This window comes from Mustela putorius, unplaced genomic scaffold, assembly GCF_011764305.1.
Source record: "Mustela putorius furo isolate JIRA1106 unplaced genomic scaffold, ASM1176430v1.1 tig00003859_pilon_pilon_pilon, whole genome shotgun sequence".
Classification (NCBI taxonomy): Eukaryota; Metazoa; Chordata; class Mammalia; order Carnivora; family Mustelidae; genus Mustela; species Mustela putorius.
The window spans coordinates 35,018,803-35,038,063 of NW_025422011.1; the positions used below are offsets into that span (position 1 = coordinate 35,018,803).

A 19,261-nucleotide genomic window follows, 5' to 3' on the forward strand; every position below is an offset into this window, starting at 1 on the left:
AAAATGCCATTGCACTCTTGATAAGGATTGCATTGAATTTACACATAGCTTTTGGTAGTATTGACATTTTACAGTATTAATTCTTCCAAGCATGAACATGGGACAGCTTTCCATTCATATGTGTCTCTGATTTCTTTCATCAATGTCTTATAGTTTTCTTAGTAGACATCTTTCACCTCCTCAAATTTATTCCTAAGTATTTTGTTTTTGATGCTATTGTAAATGGGAATGATTTTTCAGAAATTTGTTGATAGCATATAGAAGTGCTACTGATTTTGTATGTTAATTTTGTATCCTGCAACTTCATGGAATTCACTGATTAGATAACACAGATTTTTTTTTTTTGAGTTTTGGGATTTTCTGTATACAAAATATTAGCTGCAAATACAAACACCTCTGCTTCTTCTTTTCCAATTGTGATAACTGTTATTCATTTTTTTTTTTTTGCCTGATTATCCTAGCTAGGACTTCTAGTACTATGTTGAATAGAATTGGTGAGAGTGGGTACTATTGTCTTGCTCCTGATCATAGAGGAAAAACTTTCAACTGTTCAACATTAAGTATGAATGTTAACTCTGAGCTTGTGACACATGGCCTGTATTATACTGAGATAAGTTCCTTCTATGTGTAATATGTTAAGAGTTTTTATCACAAATGAATGTTGAATTTTGTCAAATGCTTCTGTGTCTGTTGAGATGATCATATGATTCTTTTCTTTCATTCTGTTAACGTGATGAAGATTTGCTACTTGCTGAGAATAGACTGGTAGGACTGCTGTCTTAGTTCCCTACCTAAGTGGGGCTGTAGGAAGTGTTCTGTGGTTGTCTGGATTCTCTAATCAGGCTTACCAGATGATCAGGACTGCAGCAGAGCCACTGGCTTTGCTCTGGAACCTCTCAGCCCTGTGCACCACCTCTTTGCACATTGTCCCTGGGCTGCATTGCTTCTAAGAGTTTTCACCAGTCCTCCCAGGCAGGTGGGGTCAGAAGACACTCTTGACAATGGGTGGGGCTAGGTACTAGGTTCTTTGCCTGAGTGGAAGGGAGTAGGTCACTCCAGGCTACTCTCAATTCTCAGGAAGGCTCTCCAGTTGGAACGGGCTGAGATTTACCCTCAGCCTAGACTATGCATTAACTCCCTTGCCAGCGTGTAGCACAGGAATATTCCACTGATACTGGTTTTGCTCTGGGTGCAATCAACTCCCCCCACACATCTCTCAGCTTGAGTGCTGCTGGGCTATACTGCTTCCAGGATTTGCCATAAGCCCTTCTGGTCAGAAGGGGCAAGAAAACACTCTTCACTGCAGGTAGGATTGTGATTTAGCTCCCTTGCTGGGCATGGGCAAACCAGGCTCTAAGGTCAGCAAAACTCCTTTATGGATCTGAATCAGGCAGATCTGTACCTCACCCTGTTATCTGATCAGAGTTCCCCCATGACTTGATCCTGCAGATGAGTAAAACCTCTGGTTAGGATTAGTCCTTGGACACTGCAGGTATAAATTTGGTCTGCCAAAATCTGTATGCTGATTGTTGCAAGCCCCTCCCCACTTCTCTATCACAATCAGATACCTGGTGGTTGAGCCCCATTGATTCCCCTGCAGTCCCTTTGGTGTGAGATCAGAGCACATGCTCCCGCAAAGCAACTGAGAATGTTAGGGTGCTGCAGATTGTCTACCTGGGCTTTCTTTTCCTACTAGAGTAATAGGAGGCTCAGGAGAGACTTCCCTACATGGTTCTGAACAGATGTGGGGGAAGGACAATGCAGTCACTGTGTAGCTGCATCTCTTACCTTTCTATTTTTATTATGTTCAGTTAGCCAACATATAGTATGTCACTTGTTTGTGATGTAGTGTTCAATGATTCTGTAGTGGCAATATAACACCTAGTGCTCATCACAACACGTGCCCACCTTAATATTCTCTTACCTTTCTAATGCCATCTGTCTTGGTGTCTGTGGTGCAGGGGTTTCTTCAGCCCTGAAGAACCCAGAAGCCCCATGATCTAGGCATCTCTCAGTGGTGTCTTATTCTTCAATATTGTTGGTTGTTCTTCCTGTGTGTGGGGACCAAGTCAGCAAGAACCTATATTGACTTCTCAGTGAGATCAGAATGTGGTAGGCTTTTTAAAGAACTCTACTAAACAATATGATCAAATTATTTTCATTAACTTTAATTAGTGATGATCAATCATATAAGCCCCTATGCCATATCTTAAAAAACAAGGCACAAAAATGAAGAAGATATAGGGGCTCCTGGGTGGTTCAATAAGTTAAGTGTCTGCCTTTGGCTCAGGTCATGATCTTGGGGTCCTGGGATTGAGCCCCGTATCAGACTCCCTGTTCAGTGGGGAACCTGGTCTTCCCTCTTCCTCTGGTGCTCCCCCTACTTGTGCTCTCACTCACTCTTTATCAAATAAATAAAATCTTTAAATAAAATGAAAAATGTACAGTTTTCAAGGAACTTTTTAAACTCTGGGATGAATAGACTGATAATGTAAGGCAGTGCGTGATAAGGAGCTAGAGGTGGTTGATTAGTGCTCTTTAGTCTGAATGCAGAAAACTAGTCAAATTCGTGGCTTCAAATGGAAACGTCGTGATTGTATGTCTATTATTTTAGAAATTAAGTGATGGCTAAGATTTCCAGCCTAAGATGTGGATGGGATTACCAGAGATTATGGCATACTATCCAGTTATTCCTGAGTGTCTGAGCTTTTTCAAAGCAGGTTGTTTTCTCAAAAAAAAAAAAAAATGTCAGTTTTGCAAGGCACAATGCTTCTTTTTTATTTCTTATTCCTTAGTGACATCTTTTCAGGGAAGAAGCAACAGTTGTATGCCCAAGGCATCAAAACAAAGCAAACAAACAAACAAACAAACACCATCTTAAGACAGGGGACATGTGGCGATAGCAGCATAAGATTCAAGGGTTTTAGCTAATAATAAAGTGAAATTAAATGCCATGCTTTATAGATTAATTCAATCTTTTTTATTATTAGAATTATCATATTCAGAATAAAAAAGACAATTCTTTTGATCTACTCTACATTTGCAGATGACACTAAAAATAAAAGCACCAACCTAAGGGTATTAAGTTTTACAACACCGAAAATTCCGACTAAAGCAACCTGATCCTCTTCTATATAAAGGGGATTCTTGGAATGGCTGGTAATGACTCAGAGCAATCCCAAAGTCTTCCAAATCTGATTGATATATTTTATAGGTTATATGGACCTATGTTTGGCATGAGGTGACTTCTTACTGAAAAAAATACAAACTATGAGACAATCAAATCAGACACAGGTGACCGAATTCCTCCTTCTGGGACTCTCTGATGACCCCCACACGCAGAAGCTGCTATTCATTGTATTCCTGGGTGTCTACCTGGTCACCGTGCTTGCAAATCTGCTTCTCATGTGCCTTGTACAGGCTGACTCACGGCTTCACACACCCATGTATTTTTTCCTCTGCAACTTATCTCTGGCTGACCTCTGTTTTTCTACCAACATCATTCCTCAGGCCCTAGTCCACCTGCTATCCAGGAAGAAGGTCATTTCATTCACACGTTGTGCAGCTCAGCTTATACTCTTCCTCATTTTTGGATGCACACAGTGTGCCTTTCTGGCAGTGATGTCCTATGATCGGTATGTGGCCATCTGCAACCCTCTGCATTACTCTAGCGTCATGACTTGGAGGTTGTGTGTCCAGCTGGCTGCAGGATCATGGACCAGTGGCATTCTGGTGTCTGTGGTGGATACCACTTTTGTATTAAGGCTACCCTATCGAGGCAGCAATAGTATTGCTCATTTCTTCTGTGAGGCTCCTGCACTGTTGATCCTGGCATCCACAGACACCCGCACTTCAGAGATGGCCATTTTCCTCATGGGTGTCGTGATTCTCCTCATACCTGTTTCCCTAATTCTGGTGTCCTATAGCCACATAATAGTGACTGTGGTGAGGATGAAGTCAGCTGTGAGGAGGCTCAAGGCATTCTCTACCTGTGGCTCCCACCTCCTGGTGGTCATCCTTTTTTATGGGTCAGGAATTGTGACCTACATGACACCAAAGTCTTCCAAAGAACAGAAAAAACTGGTGTCTGTGTTCTATGCAATGGTGACACCCATGCTTAATCCCCTCATCTATAGCCTAAGGAACAAGGATGTGAAGGGAGCTCTGAAGAAAGTAGCAACAAGGAATTTCCCATGTAGGCTTCATATCCGCCAATGACTGTAGAAATCTCTTAGCTTCCTACCTCTATGATTTGTTGAGTAGTTCCTAAGGAAGTTCGTAATATGTTAAGATACTCATCCTTGGACCTTGTTGCGGACCTACCCTCCATCTTACATTAATTCATGGACTAATAAAACTAGGGTCTCCTTCCTTCTTAAGTCAGAGTTAACACATAAGAGTTAGGAAATCCTGGGATGCCTGGGTGACTCAGTTGGCTAAGCCACTGTCTTCAGCTCAGGTCATGATCCCGGAGATCCGGGACTGAGTCCCACATTGGGTTCCCAGCTCCGTGGGGAGTCTGCTTCTCCCTCTGACTTTGTCCCCTCTCCTGCTCTCTCTCTCTCTCTTAAATAAATAAATAAATAAAGTTTTTTTTTTTTGTTAGAAGTTTTTTTTTTATAATTTTTTATTTCTTATAAACATATATTTTTTTAATATAATTTTTTATTTTTTATAAACATATATTTTTATCCCCAGGGGTACAGGTCTGTGAATCACCAGGTTTACACACTTCACAGCACTCACCATAGCACATACCTTCCCCAATGTCCATAACTCAACCACCCGCTCCCTACCCTCCTCTCCGCGGCAACCCTCAGTTTGTTTTGTGAGATTAAAGAGTCTTTTATGGTTTGTCTCCCTCCTGATCCCATCTTGTTTCATTTATTTCCTTCCTACTCCCCAAACTTCCCACGTTGCCTCTCAACTTCCTCATATCAGGGAGATCATATGATAATTGTCTTTCTCTGATTGGCTTATTTCACTAAGCATAATACCCTCTAGTTCCATTCATGTCATTGCAAATGGCAAGATTTCACTTCTTTTGATGGCTTCATAGTATTCCGTTGTATACATATGCCACATTTTTATCCATTCATCTGTTGATGGACATCTAGATTCTTTCCATAGTTTGGCTATTGTGGACTTTGCTGCTATAAACATTCAGGTGCATGTGCCCCTTTGGGTAACTACATTTGTATCTTTAGGGTAAATACTTAGTATTTATCCTAATACTGGGTCATAGGGTAGCTCTGTTTTCAACTTTTTGAGGAACCTCCATGCTGTTTTCCAGAGTGGTTGCACCAGCTTGCATTCCCACCAAGAATGTAGGAGGGTTCCCCTTTCTGAAGCCAGTGGATGTTTTTGAGTATTCTTTTATTATTTTCTTTCTCACCAGAATATAAATTCCCCAAGGTAAGAAATTTGTCTATTTTCTTCAACGCTGTGTCTTCAGGGCCTAAAAAGGTTCTGACACATACTGAATGTTGATTAAAAATGAGTAAAATAAGTCAAGCAGAGAGAGTCAATTATCATATGGTTTCACTAATTTGTGGAGCATAACAAATAGTATGGAGGTCATGGGGAGTTAGAGAGGAGAAGGGAGTTGGGGGAAATTGGAAGGGGAGGTGAATCATGAGAGACTATGGACTCTGAAAAACAATCTGAGGGGTTTAAAGTGGTGGGGGGTGGAAGGTTGGGGTACCAAGTGGTGGGTATTATAGAGGGCACGGATTGCATGGAGCACTGGGTGTGGTGAAAAAATAATGAATACTGTTATGCTGAAAATTAAAAAAAAATTTGAAGGAATATATAAGCAAATGTAAAAAAAATGTACTGAAACTGTGAGTTAAAAAAAATGAGTCAGAGAATGAAACAAAAGTCTACCACTTATTATTACCATTGTCATAAGTTTACCTTGTAAGCAGAAAGATCCTTAAAAGTTTCAGGTAGAGTTTGAAAAAATAGGTAATGTAAAGCAGGAAGTTATAAAAAGACATGGTTGAGGAAGTTCAAGAAAAGTTAAAACAAGTACAGAATGCAAACTGTAGTGTTGTCACTACAACTGTCAACCTTCAGATCAGCTCCCAATTTGTGTCAATTAGCAGTATCCTCAGATATGTTGTCCCCCAGTTTTATGGACCCAGGCCTATAGAAGTTCTCCTTCATTGCTCATGTTGTTTCATTCAGAAACAGATCCTAGTAAAGTCCAAAATTCTAGTGGATATATCATGGCTTTTAGAATGAGCAGGCACCAAAACCCATTGAGGAATTCTTTTTTCTTTCCTTTCTCCTTGCATTTCACTCCTTTGGTCAGTCATAGTTTCTGAGGGCCCAAGATCCTGTTGATGGCTCGTTTTAGTGCAGTCTTCACTTCACTATTCCTTAAACTATAGATGAGGTTCAACATGGGAGTCACCACTGTGTAGGCAAGTGATAGCGTTTCCTTGCTCTCAGGAGAGGTGCTGGATTGGGTTGGAAGTACTGTAGGATGGCAGTGCTGTAGAAGAGGGAGACAACCAGAAGGTTGAGCACGTGGAGAAGGCCTTGTGTTTCCCCTCAGCTGAGGACATCCTGAAGACAGGGGAGAGGATTTGGACAGAGGACCCCAGGATCAGCAAGAAAGGGGAGAGAATAAATAAGACAGTGGCTGTCAGAGCCTCCAGTTTAAACAGAAAGGAATCAGCACACACCAGTGCAATGACAGGGCGGCTGTCACAGAAAAAGTGGTTCACTCTGTGGGGCCACAAAAGGGGAAGCTGAAAATCCACGTGGTGGAGCCACCCAGCTGCCCCATGTCCCCATTACTGTCTTAAGCAAATTATAAATATCTTTTCACTCATCTGCACAAAACACTGTAAGATAGAGATTATCATCCCCCAATTTTTGGAAATGAAAATCTGACAAAGCTGAGCCCCAAGTTCAGATGACTTCTTATTTGTACCACTGCTGTTCACTTAATGCTTCAATATTCAGAGGGCCATTAGTAAGTTATTTCAGAATTATGGATGATATTTTCCACGATTGGGGATAGGGTATGTGCTATGAATTGTTTGTGATGAGGCTGACCTTTATACAAGTTATATTAAAGTTGCTAGGCGAAATAAAAATTTTGACTTGTAAGTATTGCCAGTAAATTAGTCTCAAATTAGTCTCTGTTCTACAGCCAATTAAAGAGCAGAGAAATGGAAAAGGCACAGAGTAGGAAGGAGAAGGACCAGACTTTCTCTCACATCTTATTGATATGATATTTCTAACTATTTGCCTTCAGAGATCCACTGAAGCACTGACTCTGCTGTGTAACCGAGCAAGGTAATTTTCAGGTTGCAGTCACTTTACTAAAGGTCCAGATATTTCTTAAGGAACAACCTTGTAAGGTTTCTCTCAATATGTGACTTTCACTAAAAAGGTAAAGGATTCTGAAGCTTTCTGGGACTTGATCCTTGAGATGCTTTGCTACAACTCTTTGCTACAACATCTCCTTGAGATGTTTGCTACAACTCCATTTCCATGTAGCATCATGACATCCAGATTTTTTCTTTAAAAAAAAAAAAGAGAAAACTTACTAGAGCCAATATGTTTCCTAGACCACATATTACTCAGCAAATTTTTATTGATGATCTAATATGTGGCAGATACTGTACTAGCAGTAGGGAATACATTAGTAATACAATCAGATGAGGATATCTTAATGCCCAACTGAAACATTCCCTGTGCGATGCTATTGTATCTCTTCACTCCACATTCTGGGTCCTACACGTCCTCAGAATATTGTATTACGTTGATCATGAGTTACACTGGTCAGTCTGAATCTGTACATAGTCAAGACATTAGTGGAGGTGATCTGGTGTCATAGGCCATTTGTCAATTTTTGGTTTCTGATCATTTGAGTACCCTTTCCATATGTATAGTCGTCTGGGAGTCTTGGGCTAGTTGGAGCCTCTATCCTCCATAGACACCAAATCCACTTCAGATTCAATGTCTTTGTCTTCACTGCAGCTAGCATGTAACTTGGACTCAATCAATCAGATACTCCCAGTCTAGACTCTGTAATAGGAGCTAGTGACATGAAAAAGCAAGGACAGCAAACTGTTTCTATTTTCAAAATAGACTTTATTTTGTAGATCAGTTTTAGACATATAGAAAAACTGAGAAGTACCCTGAGTTCTTATATACCCACTTCACCCTATTATTGACATCTTACATTATAATTATGATATTTGTTACCACAAAAAGAAAATCAACGTTGACACACTATTACTTTTTTGAAGATTTTATTCATTTATTTGAGAGCATGAATGTGCTAGAGGGAGAGAAAGAGAGTGATAGAGAGGAAGAGAGTGCAGGGGGAGGAGCAGATGGGGAGGGAGAGAGAATCCCAAGCCAACACCATGCTGCATGTGGATATTCACATGGGGCTGGATCTCAGCACCCTGAGAACATGACCTGAGCTGAAACCAAGAGTCAGATGTCCAACCAACTGAGCCACCCAGGCACCCCCTGATCCTTTATTATTAACCTAAGTTCATACTTTATTTGAATTTACTTTGTTGTTTTTTCTTTTCTTCTCTTATATCCCTTCTCTGATCCAGGATCCCACCCAGGATGCCACATTGTATTTATTTGTCATGTCTCCTTAGGCTCCTCTTGGCTGTGACAGTTTCTCAGACCTGGTTTTTTTTTTTCATTTTTTATTTTTTATAAACATATATTTTTATCCCCAGGGATACAGGTCTGTGAATCACCAGGTTTACACACTTCACAGCACTCACCAAAGCACATACCCTCCCCAATGTCCATAACCCCACCCCCTTCTTCCAACCCCCCTCCCCCCAGCAACCCTCAGTTTGTTTTGTGAGATTAAGAGTCACTTATGGTTTGTCTCCCTCCCAATCCCATCTTGTTTCATTGATTCTTCTCCTACCCACTTAAGCCCCCATGTTGCATCACCACTTCCTCATATCAGGGAGATCATATGATAGTTGTCTTTCTCTGCTTGACTTATTTTGCTAAGCATGATACGCTCTAGTTCCATCCATGTTGTCGCAAATGGCAAGATTTCATTTCTTTTGATGGCTGCATAGTATTCCATTGTGTATATATATACCACATCTTCTTGATCCATTCATCTGTTGATGGACATCTAGGTTCTTTCCATAGTTTGGCTATTGTGGACATTGCTGCTATAAACTTTTGATGACAGTTGCAGTTAAGAAGTACTGGTCATATATTTTATAGGAAGCCCACATATTAGAATTTGTCTGATGTTTTTCTCATGATTAGCCTGAGGTTATGGGTGTGTGTGTGAGGGGAGGATCACAAAGATAAAGTGCTATTTCCATCATGTCCTCTCAAGGGTACATACTATCAATATGACTTATCACTATTGCTGTTAACCCTGATCGCCTGACTGATGTAGTGTTTTTCAGCACACAATTTCTTTCTTTGTTTTTCTTTCAGTGGCAGCAGAAGCACGGAATCCAGATTTCCAGCCTCAGCGAATCAAGCTCCAGCTGCAGGACCTGGGCTGATAGCGTTGGCAGAGTAAGGTGCGCCATCTAGTGCTGAGTGGCGGTGATGTTCTCATCACACCCAGTCCATAGGATTTTGGCCTCTGGTGCTGGCTGCAGGACCAGAATGACCATTATTTCAAGATTTTTCCTTTTAGCTTAAATCACACATAGTCGGCCTCTGTTACTTGCAACGAAGAACCATAATCCTTACATTATATTCATTATTATTTTGGGGTGTATGCTTGAAATTTTTTCTTTAGATGCTTTCTGGCTGTTCATTCCCTTTCTCCTTCCATAGCGTAAGAGAGCATGTCTGGGGCTTTTGCTTTGTTTTCTTTTCTTTTGTTTTGAGAGAGAAAGCAGCTTTTATTAGTAGTGTGAAAAAGACCCACAGGCATCTTTTTCGATGGAAGGAATGGAAGAATAATTCTCTTAACATTTCAGTTATCCATTGCTATATAACAAACCATCTCAAAACTCAGTGCCTTAAAACAGTAAACATTTTATATTTCTGAGGATTCAGTGGTTTTAGAATTTGGAGTGGGGATGGCAGTTATTGGTAATGGGAATATTAAAGAAATGACGGTGGTGCAGATGGCTGAAATCATTGGAGAAATGAAGATCAAGGAATTCTGAGAATGCAGAGTAGTTGAATATTTCATTTTATGTGAAAATTAGAATATTTAAGATCGCTAACAGGAGTAGTGCGTTGGGGAAAGTTTCACTGATCCAGGGATTACAGTCTTCAAGGAAATGGGAGAAGTGACCGAGGAATCTAATTAAAAAAAAAAAAAAAAAAAAAAAAAGCTCACAACCCCATTTTCTCATCCCTATCTCTTTCTTCTTTTCCCTCGTGGTGAAACTTCTCTAAATTAGTCTCCAAATCTTCTGTTTACATTTCCTTACTTTTTCTCCTGTTACTGAACTAGATAGATGTCATTTAGATCACCATGGCAGTCAAGTCACCAACTTCACCTACTAGTATTTTGTCCTGGTTTGTATCACTTCAACTAGCACATGCTGTTTGTATGAGATTGTTCTCTGATCATCACACCCCAGATTCGAATTGTCTATTGTAGTGCAGCTCCAGTAATTTTAAAAGGGTAGTAACAGGGGCACCTAGGTGGATCAGTTGGTTAAGTGTCTGTGTTCAGCTCATGTCATGGTCCCAGAGTCCTGAGATCAATCCCTAGTCAGGCTCTCTACTGAGTGGGAAATCTGCTTCTCCCTTTCCCTCTCCCTCTTACCCTTGCTCATTCTCTCTCTTTCACTTTCATTCATAAATAAATACACACATACATGCAATCTTTTAAAAGAAAGGATCACAACAATGTAAAAATCTGTTTTGAAACACAGTATATGTCAGTCATTGTTCTGGGTATTTTGGATACACTAGAGTCAGTAAGATACAATGAAATAAGAGCCCAGAGAAATGGGCTTAAAATGAATGCATGGATGCATGAATTAAAGAAATAAGAAATTTAGCTGCTCCATCTTACTACATTGGGGCGCTCTTCTACTGTAGAATCAGTAGTTCCTGACTACTGAGGTCTGTTGTTCTTGGCCTCATATCTATGGCAACTACAGGATGGTTATCATAAAATCCCCTCTAAACATGTGACTGAATAAAAGTTTTTGTAAAATAGGCAAGTGGCTGTCAGCTAGAATGTTTGGACTAAGGGTTTATGAAACCTGAAGTGGAGCCCAGAATCTACCATTCTAGAGACATTGAGCCACACTGAGATGTGGTCACAGGCCTCTAAGCCTATGGAGGGGTCAGCCTCAGACTGGTGAACTCCAATTTTAAAATCTTAATTTCTTTTTTGGTTTTGGAAGAGGTATTCACTGGGTGAAGTGGGCTCCTGCAAAGGAGGATGGCCAGAATGAATACAGGGAGCCAAAGCATGTTCGATGAGGGAACTTTAATGAAACAAGTGGCTGGTTGGCTGTGAGAACTGAATTAGGGCATATACAGAAACTGACTTCAGTGAGTCATGGTATAGGATACTGAAAATTGTTCTAGGACTAAAATTAGAGAGAGTGGGTTGAAGATACAGGAAAACTGATTTTGCCTGATCATAAGGAAGATCTTTGTAATAGCAAAGACCTATCTATAGTTGACCCTTGAACAATGCAGGTGTGGACTGCATGGGGCAACTTATATGTGGATTTTTTTGGATACAGTACAGTGCTGTGAATGCATTTTCTCTTACATTCTTCTTACGAACATTTCCTTTTCTCTAGCTTACTTTATTGTAAGAATACAGTATACAATACACATAACATACAAATTGTGCGTTAATCGACTGTTTATGTTATTGGAAAGACTTCCAGTCAACAACAGGCTATTAGAAGTTAAGTTTTGGGAAGTCAAAAGTTGTTTGAGGATTTTTCAATATGTGGGGGTTGGCACATGTTGTTCAAGGATCAACTTATAAGTGAAAGGGAATGATCTAAGAGAGTAGGGAGCTATCTATTCCTGGTTAGGCCAATGCTGGGTAATTACTCAATAGAAGTATTGTGGAGTGGTTTAAATGTTTGGACCTATGTTTGAGTTAAATGACAGTTAACTTCCCCTTTAACCCTCATAGTCTATGTTTCTATGAAATGTGGGATGATAAGATAAAATACTCATTTTTTTTGAAGCTTTCAGGAGAGAACATTATGTACTAGAAAGTATTTTGCTTTTGTATCATTTTACAAGCTGAAATGCTCTGAACCATGTATGATCCCAGTTTTAAAGATTCTTAGATTTATTGATTGTTTTTGTCAGAGCTGAGTCCTAGGACATCTATGTATGACTGGGACAGCTAAACCTGAAATGTCTTTGATGTTGGAATCATGTATGCAACTCATATTAGATGTTATTTCAAAATAATCTAGTTTAAATCTCTTAGATTCAGTTACGATCATGTTTAAAACATATCCATGTTAGCTGACATAAATACAAACTCCAGTATAACACTTTATGTGTTTTATAATCAGGAAGACCTGGGGCACCTGGGTGGCTTAGTTGGTTAAGCAACTGCCTTTGGTTCAGTTCATGATCCCAGGATTCTGGGATCCAGCACTGCATTAGGCTCCTTGCTCATTGGGGGTTCTGCTTCTCCCTCTCTCTCTGCCTCCTGTTTTCCTTGCTTGTGCTCTCTGCAATCCTCTCTCTGTCAAATAAATAAATAAAATCCTTAAAAATGAAAAGAAAACCTAACTTTTTATCCTATTATTTCTCCTCTGTGGTCTAGCTTACTATGAAATATTCAAGGTTTTTAGAACATGTCCTTCACTTTTATGCTTCTTAAACTAATTCATAATTGTCTACCAAAATTGTATAGCTCTTTTAAGCATGATACCATATTTCTAAAAGTCAGACTCATAGGGTTTCCTGGGTGGTTCATTTGGTTGAGTGTCTGTCTCTTGATTTTGGCTCAGGTCATGATCTCAGAGTCCTGAGCTTGAGCCCTAATCAGCTCTGGGCTGAGCATGGAGCCAGCTTAAGATTCTCTCTGTCTCTCCCTCTACCCCTCACACCACCTACTCACAAGAGCAGGTGTGTACTCTGACTCTGAAAGTAAGTAAGTAAGTAAATAAATAAATAAAAAATAAACGGGCTCCTGGGAGGCTCAGTGGTTTAAGTCTCTGACTTCAGATCAGGTCATGATCTCAGGGTCCTGGGAATGAACCCCGCCTTGGGCTAACCACTCAGTGGGAGTTGGCTTGTCCCTTTCCCCCTCCCATATTTCTCCCCTGGCTAGTGCTCTCTATCTCTCTCAAATAAACAAATAAAATATTTAAAAATAAATAAAATCAAATAAAAGTCAGATCTAAAAAAATAGTCAGATCTAGATATCACTGCCTCTGAGAAAAGAACTTTCTTTCAGCTAGTTTTCTGAGAGCCCCTTTGACATCCTTGTTTCTCAGGCTATAAATTATGGGGTTCAACATTGGAGTCACCACTGTATAGAACACAGATATCATTTTATCCTTCCCTTTTGTGGTCTTGGAGTTTGGCCGCATGTAGGCAAATATTGCTGATCCATAGAAGAGGACAACAACAATGAGATGGGAACCACAAGTAGAGAAAGCCTTGAGCCTCCCCTCCCCAGACTGCATCTGGATCACAGTGGAGATAATATTCCAGTAGGACACAAGGATCAGGCAGACAGGAGCTAAGAGGATGACCACACCCATAGCAAAGATGGCCATTTCTGTACTGTAAGTGTTTGCTGAAGCCAGCTTCAGGAGGGCAGGAGGTTCACAAAAGTAGTGATTAATAATGTTCTGTCCTTGATAGGGTAGTTGGAAAGTAAAGGTGGTATCCACCAGAGACACTAGTGCCCCACTGGCCCAGGATCCTATGGCCAACTGGAGACACACCTTTTGGGTCATGATGGTGGAGTAGTGCAGGGGCTTGCAGACAGCCACATACCGGTCATAGGACATCACCACCAGCAGTGCACACTCTGTACACCCAGTCAGAAGGAAGACAATTATCTGTGTCACACACCCAAAAAAAGAAATAGTTTTCCTCTTCACAAGGAAGTGGACCAACACTTGAGGGACAATACTAGTAGAGAAGCAGAGATCTGCGAAAGAGAGGTTTCTAAGAAAAAAGTACATGGGAGTGTGAAGTCGAGAATCCATGAAGATGAGAAGGATGATGAGCAGGTTTCCAAGCACAGTCAAAAGATAAATGACGAGAAAAAGAATAAATAGCAGGATCTGGGTCTGCAAGTCCTGGGAAAGGCCAAGGAAAATAAACTCAGTCACAAAGGTTTGGTTTTCCTCTCCCATTGAGATTTATGCCTCTTTACCTGTTTGCACAAATAAAAAGAACAAACTTTGGGATGGTGACGTCAAGTCCCATAGAAGAGTATCACTTAAAACCCAGTTTAAAACCAAATTGGATATTTCTAGCTTGTTGCTATGCATGTTATTCTAATTAATACTAAATAGAATATTTTAATTTTATTTAGTTGTTTGTAATGTAAATCCACTTTATTGTTTCCCAAATATCCTCTTCCCAGAGGAAGGACTTTTTTATAGAGTATGACATTATTAAAGCCTTCTTGGCTAGTTCTGACATGAGGATATTAGACTTTATATGGATTTTACATAATGGCTATACACATATTGTTACAAAATGATGTGTATATTGTTAGCACTGTTACCATGTATAAAACTACACCACTAACTGTTCAAAATACTACATATATAATTATAACATATGCTTGAAAAATGTGAAATAACTTTCAGGAATCAAACTTAATTTGATCTCCTAAAGATCAGTACATTCTTTTTGCTTTATAAATAAAACCTTAGAATTTAGTTCACTAAGTATTTAGATTAAAGTAAAACAATAAAAAAACAGCAAAAATAAGTTAAAATTCCTGTGATTCCTGGATAAGATCAAATGACACATAATCTAAGAATCCATGAAAGAAAACATATAGAACTTATGACATAAATTGAAAGGGGTCTGTGAGATAATAATATCATGAATTAAATTAAAGGATAAACTACAAACAGGAAAATATTTGAAAGAAATATTGGATAAGAGTTGATGTCTTACATTCAGATTACATGTAAAACACTATGAAAATTGTTGAGGCTCAGAAATAATTTGCCAAGGATTATTTAGAAAGTAGAAATGAAAATAGCTCTTAAATATAGGAAAAATACCCATTGTTATAACTAAATAAGTACAACAGAACAATGAGAGTTACATTTTTCACCTGGGAAACTATTTAAGATTTTTACCAAGCAACCACATCACAAAATAGTAACTAGTATTTTATTGAAAAATTTATTGACAGGCATGAAGGGTTCTATATAATTACACTGTCCCAGTAACATTATAAGGTAGATATTATTAATTGTACTTTGCAGATAAGAAACTGAGGCATAGAAAAGTTCAGCTACATTCCTGAAATCACACAATTAATAAATGACAGAATTCATTAAAATGTAATGAATATAAAATGTTAAATGAAGGTGTGGAAAAAAGACATTTTTGTGCAATGCAAGTGGGTAGAAAATTAGTTCAATCTTCCTGGAAAATAATTTTGTCAAATATATTTAAAAATTTAAAGCAGAAGATCAACAAAGAAACAGGAGCTTTGAAAGACACGTTGGACCAGATGGACTTCATAGATATATAGAGTACTCCACCCCAAAACAACAGAAGACTCATTCTTCTTGAAGACATGTAGAACTTTCTCCAGAACAGACCACATACTGGGTCACAAATCAAATCTTAGTTTATACCAAAAGATTGAGATTATTCTCTGCATATTTTCAGACGACAATGCTTTGAAATTGGAACTCAATCACAACAAAAAATTTGGAAGGAATTCAAACACTTGGAAGCTAAAGACCATCCTGCTAGGGGCATCTGGGTGGCTCAGTGGGTTAAGCCTCTGCCTTTGTCTCAGGTCATGATCCCAAGTTCCTGGGATCAAGCCCCACATTGAGCAGAGAGCCTGCATCACCCCCCCCACACCCCCTGCCTCTTTGCTTACTTGTGACCTCTGCCTGTCAAATAAATAAATAAATAAATAAATAAATAAATAAAATCTTTAAAAAAGAAATTATTATCAGCAACCATATGCTAATAAATTAAGTAACATGGAAGAAATGGATGACTTCCTGGAAACCTATAACCTTCCAAAACTGAAACAGGAAGAAACTGACAATCCGAATAGACCAATAACCAGTAATGAAATTGAAGCAGTGATCAAAACCTCCCAAAAAATAAGACTCCAGGGCCTGATGGATTCCCAGGGGAATTCTACCAAATATTTAAAGAAGAAATAATACCTATTCTCCTGAAGCTGTTTCAAAAAATAGAAATGGAAGGAAAACTTCCAGATTCATTCTATGAGGCCAGCATTACCTTGATCCCCAAACCAGGCAAAGACCCCATCAAAAAGATGAATTACAGTTGTCTTTTGATTTTGTTAACTGTTTCCTTTGCTGTGCAAAAGCTTTTGATCTTGATGAAATCCCAATAGTTCATTTTTGCCCTTGCTTCCCTTGCCTTTGGCGTTGTTCCTAGGAGACTCTTAATCTCACAAAACAAACTGAGGGTTGCTGGGGGGAAGGGGGTTGGGAGAAGGGGGTGGGGTTATGGACATTGGGGAGGGTATGTGCTTTGGTGAGTGCTGTGAAGTGTGTAAACCTGGTGATTCACAGACCTGTAACCCTAGGGATAAAAATATATGTTTATAAAAAATAAAAAATTAAAAAAAAGATGAATTACAGATCAATATCCCTGATGAATATGGGTGGCAAAATTCTCAACACTATCCTTGCCAATATGATCCAACAGTACATTAAAAGAATTATCCATCACAATCAGGTGGGATTTATTCCTGGGATGCAAGAATGGTTCAGCATTTGCAAATCTCTTAGTGTGATAGAACACATTAATAAAAGAAAAGAGAAGAACCACATGATCCTCTCAATTGATGCAGAAAAAGCATTTGACAAAATATAACATTCTTACCTGATTAAAATTCTTCAGAGTGTAGGGATAGAGGGAAGATTCCTCAATTTCATAAAAACCATTTATGAAAAGCCTACAGCAAATATCATTCTCAATGGCAAAAAGCTGAGAGCTTTTTCCTTAAGTTCAGGAACATGACAAGGATGCCTGCTCTTGCCACTGTTGTTCAACATAGTGCTAGAAGTCCTAGCCTCAGCAGTCAGACAACAAAAAGAAATAAAAGGTATTCAAATTGGCAAAAAAGAAACCAAATGCTCTCTCTTCACAGATGACATGATACTTTATGTGTAGAACTCAAAAGACCCCATCCCCAAATTACTAGAATTCATACAGCAATTAATTAATGGGGCAGGATACAAAATGCACAGAAATCAGTTGCTTTTCTATGCACTATCAATGTAACAGTAGAAAGAGAAATTAGGGAATCAATTGCATTTACAATAGCATAAAAAATGATAAGATACCTAGGAATAAACCTAACCAAAGAGGTAAATTACCTATACTCTAGATACTACAGAACACTTATGAAAGAAATTGAAGAAGGCACAAAAAGATGGACAAATATTCAATGCTCACAAATTGGAAGAATAAACATTTTTAAAATGTCTATGCTACCCAGTGCAATCTATACTTTCAATGCCATCGTGATCAAAATATCAATGGCATTTTTCAAAGAGCTAGAACAAACAATCCTAAAATTTGTATGGAACCAGAAAAGACCTCGAATCACAAAGGAAATGTTGAAAAAGGAAAACAAACATGGGAGCATCACGTTGCCTGATTTCAAGCTATATTACAAAGCTGTGATCACCAAGACAGCATGGTACTCGCACAAAAAATAGACACATAGATCAATGGAATAGAATAGAGACCCCAGATATGGACCCTCAACTCTATGGTCAACTAATCTTCGACAAATCAGGAAAAAATACCAAAAAGAAAAAAAGAGAATCTCTTCAATAAACGGTGCTGGGAAAATTGGACAGCTATATACAGAAGAATGAAACCTGACCATTCTCTTACACCACACAAAAAGATAAACTCAAAAGGATGAAAGACCCCAATGTGAGACAGGAATCCAATAAAATCCTAGAGGAGAGCATAGTCAGTAACCTCCTCAACACTGGCCACAGCAAACTTTTTCAAGACACGTCTCTAAAGGCAAAGAAAACAAAAGCAAAAATGAACTTTTGGAACTTCATCAAGAGAAAAATCTTCTGCAAAGCAAAGGAAACAGTCAACAAAACTAAGAGACAACCCATGGAATGGGAGAAGATATTTACTGCGGCTGAGGTCGAAGAGGTTGCTGCCTGTGTTCTCCTCAAGGATTTTGATGGATTCCTTTCACACATTGAGGTCACAAATGACATTACAGAAAAAGATCTGGTATACAATATCTATAAAGAATTTCTCAAACTCAACACCCCAAAAACAAAGAATCAAGTCAAAAAATGGGCAGAAGACATGAACAGACTCTTCTCCAGAAATGATATATGCATAGCTAACAGACACATGAAAAAATACTCAACATCACTAGCCATCAGGGAAATACAAATCAAAACCACATTGGGATATCACCTTGCACCAGTTAGAATAACAAACATTAACAAGGCAGGAAACAACAAATGTTGGAGAGGATATGGAGAAAGGAGAACCTTCTTACACTGTTGGTGGGAATGCAAGTTGGTACAGCACTTTGAAAATAGTATTGAGGTTCCTAAAAAGTTAAAAATAGAGCTACCCTATGACCCAGCAATTACACTGGGTATTTTTCCCAATGATACAGATGTAGTGAAAAGAAGGGGCACATGCACCCCGATCTTCATAGTAGCCATGTCCACAATAGCCAAACTGTGGAAAGAGAGACCCTTCAACAGATGAATGGATAATGAAGATATAGTTCATATATACAATGGAATATTACTCAGCCATCAGAAAGGATGAATACCCATCATTTGCATTGACATTGATGGAACTGGAGGGGATTATGCTAAGTGAAATAAGTCAAGCAGAGAAAGACAATTATCAAATGGTTTCACGTATATGTGGAACATAAGGAATAGCATGGAGGACATTAAGAAAAGGAAGGGAACTGTTTCCTTTGCTGGAACTGAAGAGGGAGACCTCAGAAGGGGAAATGAGCCATGAGAAACTATGGACTCTGAGAAATAAACTCAGTGTTTCAGAAGGGATGGGCATGGGGGGATGGGTTAGCCCAGTGATGGGTATTAAGGAGGGCATGTAT

The 19,261-nt window shown here is 39.1% G+C and overlaps 2 protein-coding genes across 2 annotated transcripts; one reads left to right on the forward strand and one right to left on the reverse strand.

Moving 5' to 3' along the window:
- Positions 1-3,270: 3,270 nt before the first annotated feature.
- Positions 3,271-4,218, forward strand: LOC101683574 (olfactory receptor 2D2). The gene has a single exon (XM_004780186.1). The coding sequence runs from the start codon at positions 3,271-3,273 to the stop codon at positions 4,216-4,218; it is 948 nt and encodes a 315-aa protein (XP_004780243.1).
- Positions 4,219-13,358: 9,140 nt separating this feature from the next.
- LOC101681529 (olfactory receptor 2D3) lies at positions 13,359-14,324 on the reverse strand. Its single transcript, XM_004780179.3, has one exon. The coding sequence runs from the start codon at positions 14,301-14,303 to the stop codon at positions 13,359-13,361; it is 945 nt and encodes a 314-aa protein (XP_004780236.1). The 5' UTR covers positions 14,304-14,324.
- Between the last annotated feature and the right edge of the window lie 4,937 nt (positions 14,325-19,261).

Excerpts from the sequence above, each read along its gene's own strand:
- LOC101683574 (XM_004780186.1), top strand. The coding sequence starts at position 3,271 with ATGAGACAATCAAATCAGACACAGGTGACCGAATTCCTCCTTCTGGGA.
- LOC101681529 (XM_004780179.3), bottom strand. The coding sequence starts at position 14,303 with ATGGGAGAGGAAAACCAAACCTTTGTGACTGAGTTTATTTTCCTTGGC.